This window comes from Mytilus californianus, unplaced genomic scaffold, assembly GCF_021869535.1.
Source record: "Mytilus californianus isolate M0D057914Y unplaced genomic scaffold, xbMytCali1.0.p SCAF_12, whole genome shotgun sequence".
Taxonomy (NCBI): domain Eukaryota; kingdom Metazoa; phylum Mollusca; class Bivalvia; order Mytilida; family Mytilidae; genus Mytilus; species Mytilus californianus.
In genome coordinates this window covers 11,221,381-11,242,304 of record NW_026262604.1, presented here as the reverse complement: position 1 = coordinate 11,242,304, position 20,924 = coordinate 11,221,381, and the positions used below count along the sequence as shown (strand labels likewise).

General features: G+C 31.1%; 1 protein-coding gene and 1 long non-coding RNA gene across 2 annotated transcripts; one reads left to right on the top strand and one right to left on the bottom strand.

The window, feature by feature from the left end:
• Nucleotides 1–2,589: 2,589 nt before the first annotated feature.
• On the top strand, nt 2,590–19,078 carry LOC127722278 (zinc finger protein 234-like). Its single transcript, XM_052229169.1, has 2 exons — nt 2,590–3,388; nt 16,762–19,078. The coding sequence occupies exons 1-2, from the start codon at nt 2,881–2,883 to the stop codon at nt 17,616–17,618; spliced, it is 1,365 nt and encodes a 454-aa protein (XP_052085129.1). The 5' UTR covers nt 2,590–2,880; the 3' UTR covers nt 17,619–19,078.
• On the bottom strand, nt 11,451–13,828 carry LOC127721362 (uncharacterized). Its single transcript, XR_007991176.1, has 3 exons — nt 13,619–13,828; nt 12,429–12,574; nt 11,451–11,999 (listed from the first exon to the last, which is right to left on the bottom strand). It is a non-coding gene; the product is annotated as an uncharacterized LOC127721362 (long non-coding RNA).
• Nucleotides 19,079–20,924: the final 1,846 nt, after the last annotated feature.

Here is a 20,924-nt window from a genome sequence, read left to right as displayed (position 1 = left end):
GGGAACCATTAGTGGTAGGCCAATGTTAATTTGTGTTCAGTTGTATAAGCATTAGCACATCTCATTTCCATGGAGAATATTTAGCCCCGCCCCCTCAGTCATGGTCTATTGACTTTGAAACTTTTGCTTAGTTTACATGTATTAGTTTGTGATTAGATCAGTTTAAGATGACCTGCTAATGTTAAGTCTATGATATTTGGTATGCAAATGTATTGGCATTTGCAAATATCGTTTCCATGGAGATTATATAGCCCCACCCCTGATCATGATTCATTAACTTTGAAACTTTTACATAGTTTACAAGTCAATGTTTGTGTTTAGGTTTGTTTAATAAGTCAGTGGTATTTGGTATGCAGTTGTATTAGCATTGGCACATCTCATTCCATGGAGATTGTTTAGCCATGTACCTTCAGTCATGGTTCATCGACTTTGAATATTTGCATAACTTACTTGATAAAGTATTGCTATTTTAATTTCAACATTTGCATTATCAAAATTACAAAAAGGCGAGACATATCTCTGTGATAACAGTTTATTTAGTGAGGTCGTGATATTTTATCATGGCAAATGAAAGGCCATTGATCTTGGTGTTATTGCAAATGACAAATTTATTATCCACATCTGGTTGGGTTAAAATACTGAGGGCCAGCATATATGAGTACAAAATATTTGACGAGATACAAGCATTTTATTCCTTATGCAGTGTAGCAATGAGTCAAAATGATGGATGTAAATATTGACCTGTTGACGATCTGTCTACTGCTGTTGGATTCCCAAGGAATGAGTCTACTTCCTTGAAAGGATCCTTTTTGCTCTAAGGAACGATCTACTCCCTTAAAAAGCAATCGAACTTCCTAAGGATAATACACCCCTTTGTTAAAGTTTTCAGGTATGACCGTTTGTGATCGTTGTTTACAAAAGTTGACAGGTAAACACTTCAAACTCAAGATTTTAATGCTGTCGATGATATTGAAAAAGTGAGCTTTTTATTGTATGATGAAATGTTATGTGTAACTATCGATTGCCTTACCACCTTTTTCACAGTAGAATTAAGTTGAATAAGAGGATTTCAAACACAATTTTTGAAGACTCAAAATTTTCCGCCTGTAATTTAGCGCATGCGTAACACAGCTATTTACTGTTTTCATATATATAAACACTAGTTAACTTTTCAATTATAATGATTGTACTACAATTTTTCACATCTAAGCCCGACCATAAGTCTAATTGTTGTCAGGTGATAAGAATTTATTTCAATCTGAAATACAGCATAACACATATCAATGTATGTATCTGATTAAATTTAATGATGTTTCGGTTGATTAAGAAAAATAAATTTATGAAACGCAAGGATAACATGTATAATTAGTTTTCAATTAAATAAAACATTGTTGTGTAAAACCGAATCTGAAAATGTGAAAAATGGTAAATAAAGAATGACGCAGAGACAATTAAGGTTGAATTTATTTTCTACAAAAGAGGAATCAAGATGGTTACACAATAATAATAATAATAGTAATAATAATAATAATAATAATAATAATAATAACGCAAATCATAATAATAATAATAATAATAATAATAATAATCATAATCATAATCATAATCATAATCATAATAATAATCATAATATTACTAATATCGGACAGAAATCTCAAAATAGCTAAGTCTTATCTGATTGGTTAATTAAAGAATGCGTCAACAACTAAGACTTTTGAAAATCTTTTATAATGTCTGTAGTTAAAAGGAGAGAATACAAATAATATGTGAATTTGTCGACATACAGCTTTTAATTTTACTTGTCCAATCGGGCAGTTCACTGTGGCGGTTACTTGCCCAATGACGACTTTCATTTGTCTCGTCCAATCAGACATCTCCTTATTTCAATCGGCAATCCTCGGGTGATTTCGCTACTCTTTTTCTATCTTGATGATGGTACGGAATCGGCCGAGTTATGACGATTTGTAACTGCCTCGATGATGTACATCTTTTTAAAAATCTCCTAATGACATAAGGCGCGAAGATAGAGAAAAAAACAAATTTAATGACGCAAAAAAAGACAACAAGTGTATATAAGAGGGATAATCCTTGAATGGTATGAACCAATCTTTTCTAAAAACTTATTGATGTTTACTAAATATTAACCTTAGATATTTAGATATTCAAAATTGAATTAACTGATTTATGCTTATTTTTCTTTTGTTAAGACTCAAGGCCAGACAAAAAAAAAAGCGGACAAGAAGGGGCAAAAGACAGAAAATGACTGACAACAAAAATACAGCAGGTTCAATGGATGTGTCCCTTAGTCATAATCCAGATCACTTTATAAAGGAAGAAACGAGATGCAATAATGGGGGTAACAATTGCACTTGTCAACTGTGTTGTAAAAGATTGGAAAGGAAAGGAAAGACAGAGAATAAGTGTCAATTGTGTGGTAAAGAATGGAAAAGACATGACAAGTCCGAGAGTATTTGTCAAGTGTGTGTTAAAGGATGGAAAAGTGAAGAAACGTCCGAAGATCAACCTAGTGAATTACAGACACATATAATTCGGCATACTGCTAATAAACCTTATAAATGTGAGGTATGTGGTAAACATTTTAATCAACGATATCCCTTACGAATGCATATGAGAATACACATTGATGATAAACCTTTTAATTGTGACGTTTGTGGGAAAGCGTTTAAACGATCTAGTCAACTAAAGTCACACATGCGTATACACAATTATGATAAAATTTTTACCTGTGGTGTTTGTGGTAAAGGGTTTATACGATCCAGTCAATTACAGACACACATGATTAATCACACTGATAATAATCCTTATGATTGCGGGGTATGTGGTAAACCTTTTAATCAACGACAGGACTGACGGAGACATATGAGAATACACACTGGTGATCAACCTTTTAACTGTGATGTATGTGGTAAAGATTTTAATCAACGACAGAACTTACAGAGACATATAAGAATACACACTGGTGATAAACCTTTTAACTGTGATGTATGCGGTAAAGGTTTTAGTCTTAAACAGCTCTTAAAGTCACACATGCGTATACACAATGATGATAAACCTTTTAACTGTGACGTTTGTGGAAAAGATTTTAGACGACCTAGTCAATTACAGACACACATGATAAATCACACTGGTAATAAACCTTATACGTGTGATGTATGTAGTAAAGGTTTTATTTCTAAGCAGCACTTAAATTCACACATGCGTATACACACTGGAGATAAACCTTTTAAATGTGACGTATGTGATAAAAGTTTTTGTCAAAATATTGTCTTACAGAAACACATTAGAACTCATTCTGGTGTCAAACCATATATATGTGATGTATGTAGTAAAGGATTTAGTCGACGTGATGCCTTAAAGAGACATATGTGAACACATACGTTTGAATAACATTAAAATATGTATGTAATGAAGTATTTCGCCAACAACAAGATTTACTAATACACATGGGAACGCATACTGACGAAAAACTCTATACATGCAAAATATGTGGTAAATCTTTCAGTCACAAATGCCATTTAAAGATACACACAAGAAAACACACGGGTGAAAAACCTTTTAACTGTGATGTATGCAGTAAACGGTTTAGCCAACGATCAAAACTACGTTTCCATTTGAAACTTCACACTGGTGAAAAACATAATTTAAGTGTAGTGTATGCGGTAGAAGATTTCGTCAAACTAGTGAGTTAAAGAATCACACGAGAACACATACTGGTGAAAAACCGTATATGTGCGATGTGTGTGGTAAAGGATTTAGTCGGATTGATACCTTAAAGGGGCATATGAGAACGCATGCAGGTGATTAACCTCATAGATGTGATGTATGTGAAATCAAATTTCGTCATAGGCAAGACTTACGGATGCATATGAGAACGCACTGACAAATCCTAAACATACGTTTCTTGGACATGATAGCGTTAAGTGTTTAGTATCATATACAAGTTTCAGATACTAATATACAGATAATAAACGTCTGCCTAATCGAATGTGACAAGTTAAACTTGGAAACAAAAATAGATACATGAAATCCTTACTAAATAAAATTGAAAATGGAAATGGGGAATGTGTCAAAGAGACAACAACCCGACCATAGAGCAGACAACAGCCGAAGGCCACCAATGGGTCTTCAATGCAGCGAGAAACTCCCGCACCCGGAGGCGTCCTTCAGCTGGCCCCTAAACAAATATGTATACTAGTTCAGTGATAATGGACGTCATACTAAACTCCAAATTATACACAAGAAACTAAAATTAAAAATGAAGCCATGGAACACAAGAAAGCAAACTATAATTGGAAATATATTGATGATCAAATCTTTGATACTACCAAAATTTATATTTTTGGCTACTCCGTGTTAGACCTGGGGAAATTAAAAATGTAATTGTAATTAGCTGTAATTAATTACATTTTTTGAAAGTTATTCAATGTAATGTGTAATTGAGCATATTTTAATTAAATGTAATTGAAAGTAATGAATTGAATTGCATTTTTCTTTTCAATTACTTTGAAATACATTGCATTTTTCTTTTCAATTACTTTGAATTACATTTAAATAATTTATAAATTGGCTTTTCTGATGCAACTTGTAGATATTTTTTCCTTCATTTAATATGCATTCATTCTTCTTAATACTTTTTAAACATTTATTATTTCTCAAAGTATTTTATTAATCATTACAGCATGTATAATAATCATAATTTGTACTTAATTCACCAGTATCATGTATTGTTCCAGACAAAGTCATTTAGGAGATTGGAAGCTGTTGTATTTTTATTTTAGTAGCTATTTTACAACACTGAAAGCTTCATAGGTTTCCAAATTAACTTCAATCTCTCTGCCGAACTGGCAGATTATTCCTTCCAAATATTTCAAAAATCTGGGCAAAATTATTTTGTCTTTAACATAAATTTAGATAATGTTAAATCATTTACAGAATTTGAAAAAAATACAAGATTTGGGTGAAAACAGGGGGAGGTTTAAAAAAGATTAAAGATCTTTTTTTTCAATTATCAGAAAACTGTGGAAATAGATACATTTTATAAACATTTGCAACGACAGTTTATTCTTTCAAAAACTGGGTAGCAAGTGGATTGGTATATGAACGACATACTGGATAGTGAGGAAACGTTATCAGATGTTTGTATTTTAGAAATATTAAGCAATAAGTCAAATTTGATTGCAGAGTTTAAGACATTAAAATACTCCATCCCAATAAGTTCTAATTAAAAAAAAACTCTATAAGATAGTGAAATCAATATTAATAAGGGGAAATAAACAAATACAAACAAATGATATTTATTACTATTTTTGACAATTTTAGGATTTTGCATTTATTTGCCTCAAATTCATACAAATATTCAACACGTACAATAATATAGTTATTACTCAGTTTAAATATTGTACAACCTATTTGAATTTTGATACTTTTGTATACATGTACTTCAAACTTGTGGCATATTGAACACAGTAGCTTAACAGCTCATCATTATTCTGTTATATTATTTGATAAGATTCTGTTGATTCCACTAGTACTTGATAAAGAGGCTAAAGCTGGGCATTTGCGTTGTCGTTTTGTTATTTCTGACATGTTTTTAAGAGGCAAATGCTGGGCCGTTGCCTGGTCGTTTCGTTATGTCTGACATGTTTGTAAAACTTTCTGTGCCCGGAACATTACCCATTCGGCTGTAGAGACAAGGGAAGAATGTCAACATGATCAGCTCATGAAACATCAATTTGAATATCAAAACAATGATCCAAACACCCATGACTACATCATGTATATTACAAAACATATACTGTATGCAGCAGTGTCCAAAAGGGACGAAATCAGATACAAAGCCTGTTTAAGATCATGTTTCTTCCATTTCAGAAACATCTTGCATTGTCTTAAATCACGTTTTCTGTGTTTAGATGTACTGTTTAGTTTTTATACGACCGCAAAAAAATTTTTGTGGTCGTATATTGGTATGACGTTGGCGTCGTCGTCGTCCGGCGTCGTCGTCGTCGTCGTCGTCGTCGTCGTCGTCGTCGTCCGGCGTCGTCCGGCGTCGTCAGAAGACACATTGGTTTTCGCACTCTAACTTTAGTTTAAGGGAATGGATCTTTATGAAATTTTACCACAAGGTTCAATACCACAAAAGGAAGGTTGGGATTGATTTTGAGGGTTATGGTAATAACAGTAAAGGAATTAGGGGCCAAAAAGGGGCCAAAAATAAGCATTTTTGTAACTTCCAGACATAACTTGTGTGTTAGTGTATGGATCTCTCTGACATTGTACCACAAGGTTCCATATCACTAAAGGAATGCTGGGATTGATTTTGGGGGTAATTGCCTCAAAATTTTAGGAATTAGGGGCCAAAAAAGGGGCAAAAAACAAGCATTTTTCTAGTTTCATGACAATAACTTGTGTGTAAGTGTATGGATCTTTCTGAAATTGTACTACATGGTTCCATATCACAAAGGGAAAGCTGGGTTTGAGTTTGGGGGTAATTGCCCTAAACGTTTAGGAATTTGGGGCCAAAAAGGGGCCAAAAAACACATTTTTTTCTAGTTTCCAGACAATAACTTGTGTTCAAGTGTATGGATCTCTCTGAAATTGTACTGCAAGGTACCATACCACAAAGGGAAGGCTGGGATTGAGTTTGGGGGTGATGAATCATAATGGGGGTTCAAAAAATTTTGGGGGGGGATTTATTTTTTTTTCCTTTTTTTTTTCTTTTTTTCCTTTTTTGTTTCTTTTAAAATTTTCCATTTTAAGTTGGTTATTTCTGATTTATATTTAAAATCAAATAATAATGATATGGTAGGAGATACACACCAAACAGGATGTGTAAATTATTATATAATAAGTATTGTGCAATAGCAAGAAATTTTCAATTGCACAGTATTGCACAATAGCAAGAAATCTTCAATTGCACAGTATTGCGCAATAGCAAGAAATCTTCAATTGCACAGTATTGCGCAATAGCAAGAAATATCCAATAGCACAATATTGCACAATAGCAAGAAATTGTCAATTGTACAGTATTGCGCAATAGCAAGAAATATTTAATAGCACAGGATTGTGCAAAAGAAGATACTTCCTATAAATTGCTTATTTCTTGACCAATTTCAATGGGGTTTTATTCTTGATTTCATGGGGTTCTTTAATATGCTGAATATAACCGTGTATTTAGTTTTTGGATTTTGGGCCCCGTTTTTAAATTGGTCCACATTGAGGTCCAAAGGGTCAAAAATTAAACTTTGTTTGATTTCATCAAAAATTGAATTATTGGGGTTCTTTGATATGCCGAATCTAACTGTGTATTTAGATTCTTAAATTTTGGTTCCGTTTTCAAATTGGTCTACATTAAGGTCCAAAGGGTCCAAAATTAAACTTAGTTTGATTTTAACAAAAATTGAATTCTTAGGGTTCTTTGATATGCTGAATCTAAACATGTATTTAGATTTTTGATTATGGGCCCAGTTTTCAAGTTGGTCCAAATCGGGGTCCAAAATTAAACTTTGTTTGATTTCAACAAAAATTGAATATATGTGGTTCTTTGATATGCTGAATCTAACCATGTATTTAGATTTTTGATTTTTGGGCCCCGTTATCAACTTTGTCCACATTGAGGTCAAAAGGGTCCAAAATTAAACTTTGCTTGATTTCATCAAAAATTGAATTATTGGGGTTCTTTGATATGCCGAATCTAACCGTGTATTTAGATTCTTAATTTTTGGTTCCGTTTTCAAATTGGTCTACATTAAGGTCCAAAGGGTCCAAAATTAAACTTAGTTTGATTTTAACAAAAATTGAATTCTTAGGGTTCTTTGATATGCTGAATCTAAACATGTATTTAGATTTTTGATTATGGGCCCAGTTTTCAAGTTGGTCCAAATCGGGGTCCAAAATTAAACTTTGTTTGATTTCAACAAAAAATTGAATATATGGGGTTCTTTGATATGCTGAATCTAACCATGTATTTAGATTTTTGATTTTTGGGCCCCGTTATCAACTTTGTCCACATTGAGGTCAAAAGGGTCCGAAATTAAACTTTGTTTGATTTCATCAAAAATTGAATTCTTGGGGTTCTTTGATATGCTGAATCTAACCATGTATTTAGATTTTGGATATTGGACCATAATAGGTGAATGTCCAATTTAAAATTTTTAAGTTCTTAGACCACATTCAATCTGTGTTAGAAACCTATGCTGTGTCAAATATTTAATCACAATCCAAATCCAAAGCTGTATCAAGCTTGAATGTTGTGTCCATACTTCCCCCAACTGTTCAGGGTTCGACCTCTGCGGTCGTATCAAGCTGCGCCCTGCGGAGCATTTTATTCAGGACTAGAAAGCCAAGAAAAAAATCATATGCCCGTTTATTTACTGTTTATTTAACTTGCTCTAAATAATAACGAAGTCTTGAAAAGCTTTTGTTTTATTTTTTGCTGTGAGCCCCATACAACTTCTACAATTTACACAATCATATATCATGTATGTACCATAGCTTCTCCCAAAAAAATCCGGATTTCTTAAGATTAATTTCAGTAGATCTCTTCGGAAGAAATAAAATATGGCCGTGTTAACACCGCAAATTTTACTACTATAATAATAGTTATCAAATGTCAAAATATTCAGAAATTGGCACTAGTGTACATATTTATGGATTTAAATCGTTAAATGAGTAATGTGAAAATGTTTAAACTTAAAATGATTGAAATTTCATACTCATCTGCTCATGATAACATAGATAAATCAGATGTATATGGTTGGATATATATCATTTTATGCGTAAATGTTAAACATTTTGTTTATGTATTGACTATTGTATGTGACATTTAAGTACATAAGACAATGCGTGTACCAAGTCTGGAATATGACAGCTGCAATCCATTCGGTTGATGTGTTTGAGCTTTTAATTTTGCCATGTGATTAGGGACTTTCCTTTGTGAATTTTCCTCGAAGTTTAGTATTTTATAATTTAACTTTTTTTTTGTACTGACATGGGAAAAGTTGCTGTACTTAATATATGAATAATCAATACCAAAAATAACAGGCCAAATAGTCAACCAATACCTCAAGTTATTTGTAGTATATCTACTTTTCAGATGCATGGCTACGACTGTGACTGTAAGTTAAAAGCCAACTAGGATTACTACAGTCAAGGCATACATTACTTTATCTTTATTTCTTACTCGCTTTACGAATTACAGCAAATTTATCATCCTCCTTTTCAGTTCCAATACTTTCTCTGGTTTGGAGTTCCGATCCATTCCAAGCCAAGCTTCGTTTTGTAGAATGTGATCATTGTAACTTTTTCACATATTTTCAGTGGTAAATTTTCCCTAAATGATATGAAACAACTTTTTTTATTAAGTGAAATTGAAAGTCTTACATACAAAATCCTTTCATGATAACAGAAAATAATATTACCTTCAAATGTATAAGAATGTATGTGTAGAAGAGGGGCGAAAGATACCAGAGGGACATTCAAACTCTTAGATCCAAAATAAACTGAAAACACCATGGCTAAAAGAGAAAAAGACAAATAGACAAATAATAGTACACAATACACAACATAGAAAAAACGAAAGACTTAGAAACACTGACCCCATAAAAAACGTGGGGTGATCACAGGTGATACGGAAGGTTCAGCAGGTCCTGCTCCACGTGTGGCACCCGTCGTGTTGCTCATGTTATCATAAACCCGGTAAATAGTCTAATTCGGGAGGTGACATTCGTGAAACGGGAATGGTATTGTAGTTACGACATAAGAAACATATCCGATATCATCTGTGAATTGGATATTCCATAACGATCAACTAACTCATAATAACGTCCGTAACATTGTCGAAGTGATGATTTCAACTTCACCAAAAAAACTCTTAGTTTAATAGCTTCCTTGTGAGTATCAACCCTCTATCAAGGAAATCATGATAGAAAATACAAGCCCTAGATTTTCGTATCAATTGGGAGATATATACTCCGTATATGTACGCGCTGCTGGAATGTTGCTACATAGAAATGGAAAGTTCACGATTGGGAATCAAGCTGAAGTCATCTCTTGTGTCGTAAAAATTTGTTTTAACCGACTCTTGCTGTTAAATAGTCTATGATATATTTGAAAGTGAATTAAAGGGGACTCGGGAAATTTGCTGGTGGTTTTTTTTTTTTAAATGTAACAATAATAAAAAAAAATATTGTTACATTAGAGACTAATTACCTGAATGCCAGGTTGGGTAAGGAACCGATTAATTACGAATGTAACAATAATATTAATGTCTACTGTTACGTTGCGTTATTGTTACATTAACGCAATTCAATGTACATTGGGACTTGTTATATGTATTTAGATAAAACTTGAAAACACAAACTTTATTTGAATTTTACAATATTGTATACACATTTTTAAATATTTATTTCATGACAATGGCAGTTTCTACAAATCCAGTATGTTGTTTAAGGAGCATGTTTCAGTCCGGCGTATTTTTGCTGAAACCACTTTTTAATAAGCAGCCATCACAAACGAGTTATGCAGCAATGTGCACGTCTGTATTGCATACATTCTGCGCTATACCTTTTTGAAGTTAATGAAATATTCAATATCTGCCATGCTTCAGGTGAAAAATATTTTCTTTACTCTTGCGATGTTTATATTTTCGTCCAATATTTTTGTTGGAAACATATGAGGTTGTGTTATGCAGTCTTTTAATATAATTTCACTGAAGTTTTTTGAGGAATATTAAAACAATTAATACTCAAAACTATATTTAAACACTATTTGCTGATTAATATCATTATTATGATAATAATATCATTGTCACTGTTATTATCTATAACGTACTATTTTTATCTAGTACGTACTATTATTACCTAGTACATACTATTATTATCTTGTACATATCGAAGAATTAAACAAAACAAAATCACTATATAGAAGGTTTAAGTTTATTAAATCTAGCGTACATTGAAGTGCATCAATGTCCCAGTTAACACAAAAACATTGTGTTTATGTTTTAAAAACATTTTAAAAAATGTTGTGAAAATATCGTAGAAAATATCAAAATCACGTTAAAATGTATGGCGCTAAAATTATTTTCAACACATTTTCCATAACATGTCCAGGATATTTTTAAAACATCATTAAAACGTTTCTGAATTTTGTTGACAATGTTTGTAAAATGTTTTGTAAATGTTTTGAATATGCATGTTTATAAAATATCCTTGAAACATTTTTAAAACATAAAAAAAATGTTTTTGCAGGATAAAATGTTGTGAAAATGTTCAAAAAACATTTTACAAAATGTTTTAATAATGTTCATATTCTCAAAAAACATCATTTAAATGTTATATGAATATCATTAGAAAAATGTTTTCTTACATCATCATTCAAATGTTTTATAAAATATTCAAAAAACATTTTAATCATGTTTGATCTGGGGGTGGGGGAGGAGGGGGGGGGTTCTGGGTCCCCTTATGGAGCTACAATTATGGTTAATCTAATTCCTACTATTTCACTCAAACTTTGTCTAGTTTAGAGCCTGTGGCCCCTCTTTTCATAATCCTGGATCTGCATCTGAAAAACAACTGCTGTCATACTGATCTTTACCCCACATCTCCTTTTACAATTGTTTGTTGATTACAGTTGAATCTACATATATTTTGTTTACTTTTGTCGGATTTATGTATCATTGACATAACCCTATTTTTCGTAATACCTTGAACACGTAATAATTTGTCATGGTTTTTTTCTGATTTTAATCTTTGTGCATTTTTTTTAGAAGTATTTCTTGATCTCATGTTTGATCACATGTAGCATCGGACATTTTTTTTCTGAAGTTTTTTTACTGTTTTCTTTGCTGCCTTAGTCAACACTATACAAGATATAATTACAATTATAAATGCAAAACATGTATTCAAAATTTTCGTATCACTGTTCTTTTTCAAAGTTTCTTTTGTTCCATTCTTTTTATTTCTTTTGACATCTGCTGGCTTCTGTAAAATAAAGTGTAAACAAATTAGTCCTTCTGTTTAGTGATTAAACGAGTGGAAATTCAGCTAATTTCATTGAATTACACAATAAACTATTTTACTTCAATTTAATCCAGTGTTTTCACAAAAATATATTGAAAAGTGTCATCTAATCAGTGTTAATGGATTCAGAAGCAACAATTGTAGCTACTTTATACATCTGTAGAGTTTGGGGTGTATTATTATTACAAAAGTGTAACGGTAGATTTCACCAGTTTATAAAATAAGACATGTATACTGTACACTACAATTTTCTCAACTTAGAGTAGCCAGCTGTGTAGGGCCTGTAACATTTTCTTGGTCTTACAAAAAAAAAACAAGTTTCTTAATGGTTATTGTATATTTTAGCGCAAATACATGTACTATAGATTGAGGATTTTAAAGAATAAATACCTTCATAAAATTTGCTCCTCCAGGATGGTTTGAATCATTTCTAAGCTTATATTCTTCTATATAATCCCCATTTCCATTCTCAATTTTAATCTGCATTTCTGAAAATCTATCCTAAATTTTGGTACGTCTAATCATGCTAATTGATCCTACAAAAGTTAAAATAAACAAAATAAATAAAATACAGGTAAGACAAAGTCACATTGTATTTTTCGAAGAAAAAAGTTCAATCATTTCCCAATGTCAAATCAGAAATTCATGAAAATTGAAAGGGAGCTTAAGTCAATACATGTAGATATAAACTATTCACCAAAGTTTAAAGAGAACTGCTGAAAGCGTTTTTGAGTTATTGTCCGAAAACTAGAAAATCCACGCTATTTTTAATGAATAAAACTCCAGAACTCGGAAACGTAAAATCTAAAATTTAAAAAGTTTTATTCAAATTGGTTAAAGCATTTATGAGTTAATGTCCGACATGTTGACGACAGACATACGGACAACGGTACACCATAATACGTCCCGTAAACGGGCGTATAATTAAAGACAATTCAAACAATGAAACTAATGGCATAATTTATAAAACAAATATGTCAGAAATGAACCAACAACTACTAAATCAAACTTCTGTCTTGGTACCGGCACATAAATAATTATCTGGCCTTGGGCTGGGCTGTAGGGCTAAACACAAATGTACAAGTTACATAAACAATTATATATTATAGCACAGGGGCGCGTATCATAGATATTTTGGGGCGGAAATATATGCCAGTCGACTGGTATGCATTATATATTGTGTGTTTATAGCTAACCATTGCGTGTTTGAGATTCCCTTGACTAGTAGATACGTAGCCAGCGAGTACTGCTTAAATAGCTCAGTCTGTCAAAGCCAACAAAGCTTCAAAAAGCTGACTTGTAACACAGAACTTTTCAGACATGCTCACTGGTTACAAGTGATTACATTTATGAATTTTAAAATCATATAAATAACCCTTAAGTTTAACCCCTTTTCTATAATTCGTAATGTTCACTGGACATAAACATCATAACATCTAGGTACACTAAATCATCACCCCCTTTTTGCATTGTGCTTGCTTACACTCGTATTAATTCTTGGAATATATTAATCAAATTAACCAAGATATTTCCAGAAGCATAACAATGTTTTATAAATGTGAACTAGTGTCATATCTTACCAGTTTTAACGCATGATAAGGTTATTCTTTATTTTGTACGTTTCCTTTGTCTTTGTTTACAGCATGGTAAATAAAACTTCCGGTTACTGGTTTCCAAAATTGCTTCGGATCATGTTCGTTGGTCATCGGGAACAGTTAGATTTTAAATGTGTAAACTTTTGTTGTCGGTACTGGAACAGAAAATCCGGAAAATAGCAATACGTGCACTGTAAAAGTATATATATGGGAAGTACCGCTTCAATCACTGTCATTTGATGAAATAAAGTTTTTCTTCCATAACCTAAATTAATGTTTGCAAAATATTGTTTAAACATTTTCTATTTAATGTTTTTAGGGAAATGTATTCATAATATTTTTTTTAAATGTTGTTAAAATATTAGCAACAAAATGTTTTATAAATTCATTTTCTCAATATTAAATGCGTAACGTTTTTTAAATGTTTTTCGGTAAATGTATTCATAATATTATTTTAAAATGTTGTTAAAATATTAGTAACAAAATGTTTTATCAATTCATTTTCTCAATATTAAATGCGTAACGTTTTTAAAATGTTTTCATCAAATATTATGAAGAAATGTTGTTAAAATATCTTAAAGGTATGTTATCAAAACATTTCATGAAACATTTTTAGAAAATGTTTTAAAAACATCGCAGCAATATTGTTAAGAATGTTTTACTCATATGCTTTTAAAATGTTTTTCAGAGCTGGAACGTACATATCTTCTGAACATTTATAAAACATTCAAACAAAATATCTTAAAAAATGTCACTGAAAACATTTTCATGAATATTCTTACATCATTGTAAAAACATTTTCAAAAAATGTTTTAAATAAATGTTTTTAAAATACAAGAAAAAATATCTACATAACATCACGAAAATATTTTTTCGACAACGTTTTGAGACGACATTTATACAACCTTATAAAAATGTTTTGAAAATGTTTTGTGCTACCTGGGGTAACAATAACGCAATGAAACCGTAGACATAAATATAATTGTTACATTTGTAATTAGTCGGTTCCTTACCCAACCTTGCATTCCGGCAATTAGTCTCCAATGTAACAATATCTATTTTATTAATGTTATATTTCAAGGTAACCGTAGTCAGTACCTTAAAAAATGCATCAGCAAATGTTTAGTGTTCACTTTAATTCACTTTCAACTTTCAGAAATAACATAGAATACTTGATACAAAATAGTCTATTGAAAATATAACATAATTTAAAAGAAACACAGAACGCAGTGCCAATGTATGTATGTATGTATGTATGTTCTGTATCTTACTCCTTAAGTAGGAGCACCACAACGGATTTTGGTGTAGAGATAAAATTTAACACTATGAATCGGAACAGATTTAATGTGAGCATTTGCTTACCCAGTTTCCTAGCCGTGACGTGTCTTACTTCCAGAATGTTATCATTCCCCAAAAACAACAAATACAATGCAATAAACTCGCCCAATCAGCTGATTCGATCGTCCTCAAAAATATAAAACAAAATGCAAAATATAAATACATTATATATACAAAATAAAGGAAAAGGTCACCCCGGCTACCAGCATAAATGCCTAGACAACGAACGGGAACCCAGAAGGACATAAATGGAATCCAAACCGATACCGCTAAATGCCCGTCTGTTTTCCTTTTTATCACAGGTTTAACGACATATAATTTTAAACTGGCACTCCATAAGTAAATTATTGTAATTATCTCCCTTCGTGTTTTAACCTTTGCTATTAGATTACTCTACTTGAAAATTTGAATAAGTGAGTGTACGATTTATATATATGTTCATGTGTATTGTATTACACAAATAATGGCAGGGTTTTAAATTTTTACTTAACAAAATCAAAACTACAAACAATGCTTCCGAAATATAAATACATATTTGGTTTGTACGTTTTACCGTTTTCAGATCTTTTCATAAAATTACAACACTAGTTTACTTTTCAATTATAATGATTGTGCTGCACATTTTCACATCTAAGCCCGACCATAAATCTAATTAGTGTCAGATGATAAGAATTTAGTTCAATCTGAAATACAGCATAACGCATAACAATGTATTTATCTACTTAAATTTAACGATGTTTCGGGGGAAATATGGGACGCAAGTATAACATATATAATTTGTTTTCAATTAAATTAAACATTGTTATATAAAAAAAAATCTGAAAAGGTGAAAAATGTTAAATAAAGAATGATGTAGAGACAATTAAGGTTGAATTTATTTTCTATAAAAGAGTAATCAAAATGGTTACACAATAATAATAATAATAATAATAATAATAATAATAATAATAATAATAATAATAATAATAATGATAATGATAGTAAAAAAAATAATAAAATAATAATAATAATAATAATAGTAATAATAATAATGATAATGATAATAATAGTAAAAAAAATAATAAAATAATAATAATAATAATAATAATAGTAATAGTAATAGTAGTAATAGTAATAGTAATAATAATAATGATAATGATAATAATGATAACCATTATAAGGATAATGATAATGATAATAATAATACTAATAATATCTTTTCATGGATAGAAATCTCATAATAGCTAAGTCTTATCTGTTTGGATTATTAAAGGATGCGTCAACAACTCAGACTTTGGAATACTTTTTATAATGTCTATAGTTAAACAGAAAGAAAACAAATAATATGTGAATTTGTCGATATACAGTTTTTAATTTCACTTGCCCAATCGGGCTGTACACTGGCGGTTAATTATCCAATGCCGACTTTCATTTGTTACGTCCAATCAGACAAACCCTGATTTCAATCGTTAATCCTCGGGTGAATCCGCTATTCTTCTTCTATCTAGATGAAGGTACGGAATCGGCCGAGTTGTGACGATTTGTAACTGCCTCAATGATGTACATCTTTTTTTTTTTACATCTCTTAATGACATAAGGCGCAAAGACAGAGAAAAAACAAAATTTAATGATCACGAATAGACACAAAAAAAGACAACAACTGTATATCAGAGGGTTCATCCTTGAATGGTATGAACCCACCTTTTCTAAAAACTTATTGACGTTTACTAAATAACCTTATATGTTTAGATATTCAAAATTGAATTGACTGTTTTATGTTTTTTTTTTCTTTTGTTACCATTCAATGCCAGACAACAAAAAAGCGGACAAGAAGGGCAAAACCAGGAAAATGACTGACAACAAAAATACAGCGGGTTCAATGAATGTGTCCCTTGGTCATAATCCAGATCATTTGTTAAAGGGAAACATGAGATGCAATAATGGGGGTAACAATTGCACTTGTCAGCTGTGTGGTAAAAGATTGGAAAGGGAGGAAAAGACAGAGAATAGGTGTCAATTGTGTGATAAAGAATGGAAAAGACATGACGAGTCCGAGAAAAGTTGTCAAGTGTGTGGTAAAGGATGGAAAAGGGAAGAAAAGTCCGAAGATCAACCTAGTGAATTACAAGCACATATAATTCGGCATACTGCTAATAAACCTTATAAATGTGAGGTATGTGGTAAAGATTTTAATCAACGATATCACTTACGGATGCATATGAGAATACACACTGGTGATGAACCTTTTAACTGTGATGTATGTGGTAAAGGTTTTAGTCTTAAACAACACTTAAAGTCACACATGCGTATACACAATGATGATAAACCTTTTAATTGTGACGTTTGTGGGAAAGCGTTCAAACGATCTTGTCAATTAAAGTCACACATGCGTATACACAATGATGAGAAACATTTTACCTGTGGTGTTTGTAGTAAAGCTTTTAAACGATTTAGTGAATTACATACACATGTGATAATGCATACTGATAATAAACCTTTTAACTGTGACGTGTGTGGTAAAGGTTTTGGTTATCACCATCACTTACAGTCACACATGCGTATACACACTGGAGACAAACCTTTTAAATGTGACGTATGTAGTAAAGGATTTAGTCGAAGTGATACCTTAAAGAGACATATGAAAACACATACGTTTGAAAAACATTAATAAATGTATGTGGTGAAGTATTTTGCCAACGACAAGATTTACTAACACACTTGGAATGCATACTGGCGAAAAACCCTATACATGTAAACTATGTAGTAAATCTTTAAGTCAAAATTTCATTCAAAGGTACACACGATAATACACATGGGCGATAAACCTTTTAACTTGATGTATGCAGTAAACGGTTTAGTCAAATTGATACCTTACAGGGACATACGAGAACACATACAGATTAACAACCTTATAGATGTGATGTATGTTAAAAAGCCTTATGGATGCATATGAGACCGAACTGAAATATCCTAAACATGCGTTTTGGGACATGATGGTGTTTAGTGTTCAGTTACTGATCTAAGTTTCTGATTCTTATATACAAATTAATAAACGTCTGACTTTTCGAATGTGAAACGTTCAATTGGGAACCTAAAATAGATAAATGAAATCCTTATTTAAGCCATGAAAAACAAGAAAGCTAACTTTAATTGGAAATATAGTGAATTTTTTAATGTTTGATAAAAACAAAATGTACATGTTTGGTTTCTTCGTGTGTATTGTTCCAGACAAATTCATTAAGGAGATTGGAAGCTGTTGTTTTAAATATATTTGCGAAAGTAAAATTGACAAAGTAAGAAAACAAAACTCTTATCGGCAAATATCAAAAAGGGGAGTTATAAATAATTGATTTTGATAGCAATTTTACAGCACTAAAAGCCTCATGGGTTTCCAAATTAAATTCAATCTCTCTGTCGAACTGAAAGATTATTCCTTCCAAAGATTTAAAAAATCTGGGAAAAAATTATCTTGTCTTTAACATGAATTTAGATAATGTTAAATCACTAACAAAATTGAAAAAATAAAAGACTTTTATTTGCAAGTAATTTCTAGTTGGGTAAAACAGGGGGATTTTAACAAAATTTAAAGATCATTTTTTCAATTATCAGAAAACAGGGGAATAGATACATTTTAAAAAAACATTGCATCAAAAGTTTGTTCTTTCAAAACTGGGAAGCTAGTGGATTGTTATATATTAACGACATATTGGATCGTGAGGGAAAGTTATCAGAGGTTTTTATTTTAGAAATATTAAGCAATAAGTAAAATTTGATTACTGAGTTTGAAAAAATTAAAATTCTCCATCCCGAAGGAATGGCAATAATTTCTGATTAAAGAAAACTCTATAAAAGAGTACAATAAATATAAGAAAGGATAAAATGAGATGGGGAAATAAACAAATACAAACAAAAGATATCTACAACTATTTTTGACAGTTTAAGTTTTTGAATTTTCAAGTCATATTATGTTTCAGAGCAGTAATTAAACTGCTTACATGTATATGCATTGTTTATAAAGGAATTAAGAAGGGTTAGGAATGAAAGCAAAATGATTTCTTAAAATGTATGTTTCATAAATTAGAAGAAATTGATTTAACAGAATAATAAATATATTTTTGTCATAGTTTATGTAATATTGTTTATTATATTCTGAGTATATGTTCCTGGCAACTCAGATATATTTCGCAGGAATACTTCACAGATTATTAGACAGTGAAGTACAATTGTAACAGGCAATCAAAAGAATAAAGAATAAATCTGTTGAAAAAAAAGAAATATATGCGCTAAAAGTTTAGTCAGAATCCAAACTAATTATGAAATAGATCTTTAATTTCATTATCCTCAAATTCATACAGTTATACAACACGTGCAATAATATAGTTATTACTCAGTTTGAATATTAATTGTTAAATCTATTTAGATTTTGATACTGTTCTATACATGTACTTGTAGCATATTGAACACAGTGTTTAACAGTTCATAATTTTTCTGTTAAATTTTCTGATAAAAATTCTGTTTATTCCAGTTGATAAAGAGGTCAATGCTGAGCCTTTGCGTGGTCGTTTCGTTATGTCTGACATGTTTGTGAAACTGTCTGTGCCCGGAACATTCCATTCGGCTGTAGAGACAAGGGAAGAATGTTAACAGAATCAGCTCATGTCAAAAATGTCAATTTGAATATCTAAACAATGTTCCAAACACCGATGACTACATTATATAGCCTATATTGTATACAGCAGTGTTTAAAAGAGAAGTAATCAGATTCAAAGCCTGTTTAAGATCATGTTTCTTCCATTTCAGAAACATCTTACATTGTCTTAAATCACCTTTTTTTTTTATTAAGATTTTTACTTTTTTAGAAAAGGAAAAAATCGCATACAACTTCTACAACATACACATCATGCACATAGAATTAATCATGTTTGTCATTTACCATAATTTCTACCAAAATAATATTGATTTCTTCAGTTTGATCCCTAAGCGTTCATTAGAAGACATTGAATATGGCCGTGTTAACGACGCAAATTTTACTCTTACTACCATAGTTATCAAATATCATTATATTCAGAAATCGACACTAGTTTACATATTTATAGATTTAAATGTTTGAATGAGTAATGTGGAGGTGTTTAAACTTAAAATGATCGAAGAATCAAAAACATGATAACTTAGATAAATCAGATTTTTTTGGTTAGATATATATCATTTCATGTGTAAATATTAAACAGTTTGTTTATGTTTAATGACTATCAATATGTGACATTAAAATACATAAGAAAATGCCTGTTCTAAGTCAGGAATATGAAAGTTGTTTTTCATTCGTTTGATGTGTTTGAGCTTTTGATTTTGCCATTTGATTAGGGACTTTCCGTTTTGAATTTTCCTCGGAGTTCATTTTTTTGTTTATTTTACTTTTTTTTTTTTTTTGATATTGAAAACGTTGCTGTACTTAATATGTGAATAATCAATACCGAAAAAAAGAGGTCCAATAGTCAGCCACAATACTTTAAGTTATTTGTAATATATCTACCTTTCAGATGCAAGGCAACGACTGCGACTGCAAGTGAAAAACCAACCAATAGCACCTAAGTCAAGGCACACATTAGTTATCTTTTTTCTTACCCGCTTTACGAATTTCAAATTAAATTATAAGTCTGGTACCTTTTGAAAGCTATTATTTGTGTGTGTCTCTGTCTTGTATGTTCTCCCATTTATTTGTATTGTAGTCCTGTCATGTAATCTTGTCATTTTAATGTTATATTTAACGTTGTCATAAAAGCGGGAGGTTTTGCTAGCCACAAAACCAGGTTCAACCCACCATTTTTTTCTTAAAATGTCCTGTACCAAGTCAGGAAAATGTCCAATGTTATATTATAGTTCGTTTCTGTGTGTATTGCATTTTAGTGTCGAGTTTCTGTTGTGTCGTTGTTCTCCTCTTACATTTGATGTGTTTCCCTCAGTTTTAGTTTGTAAC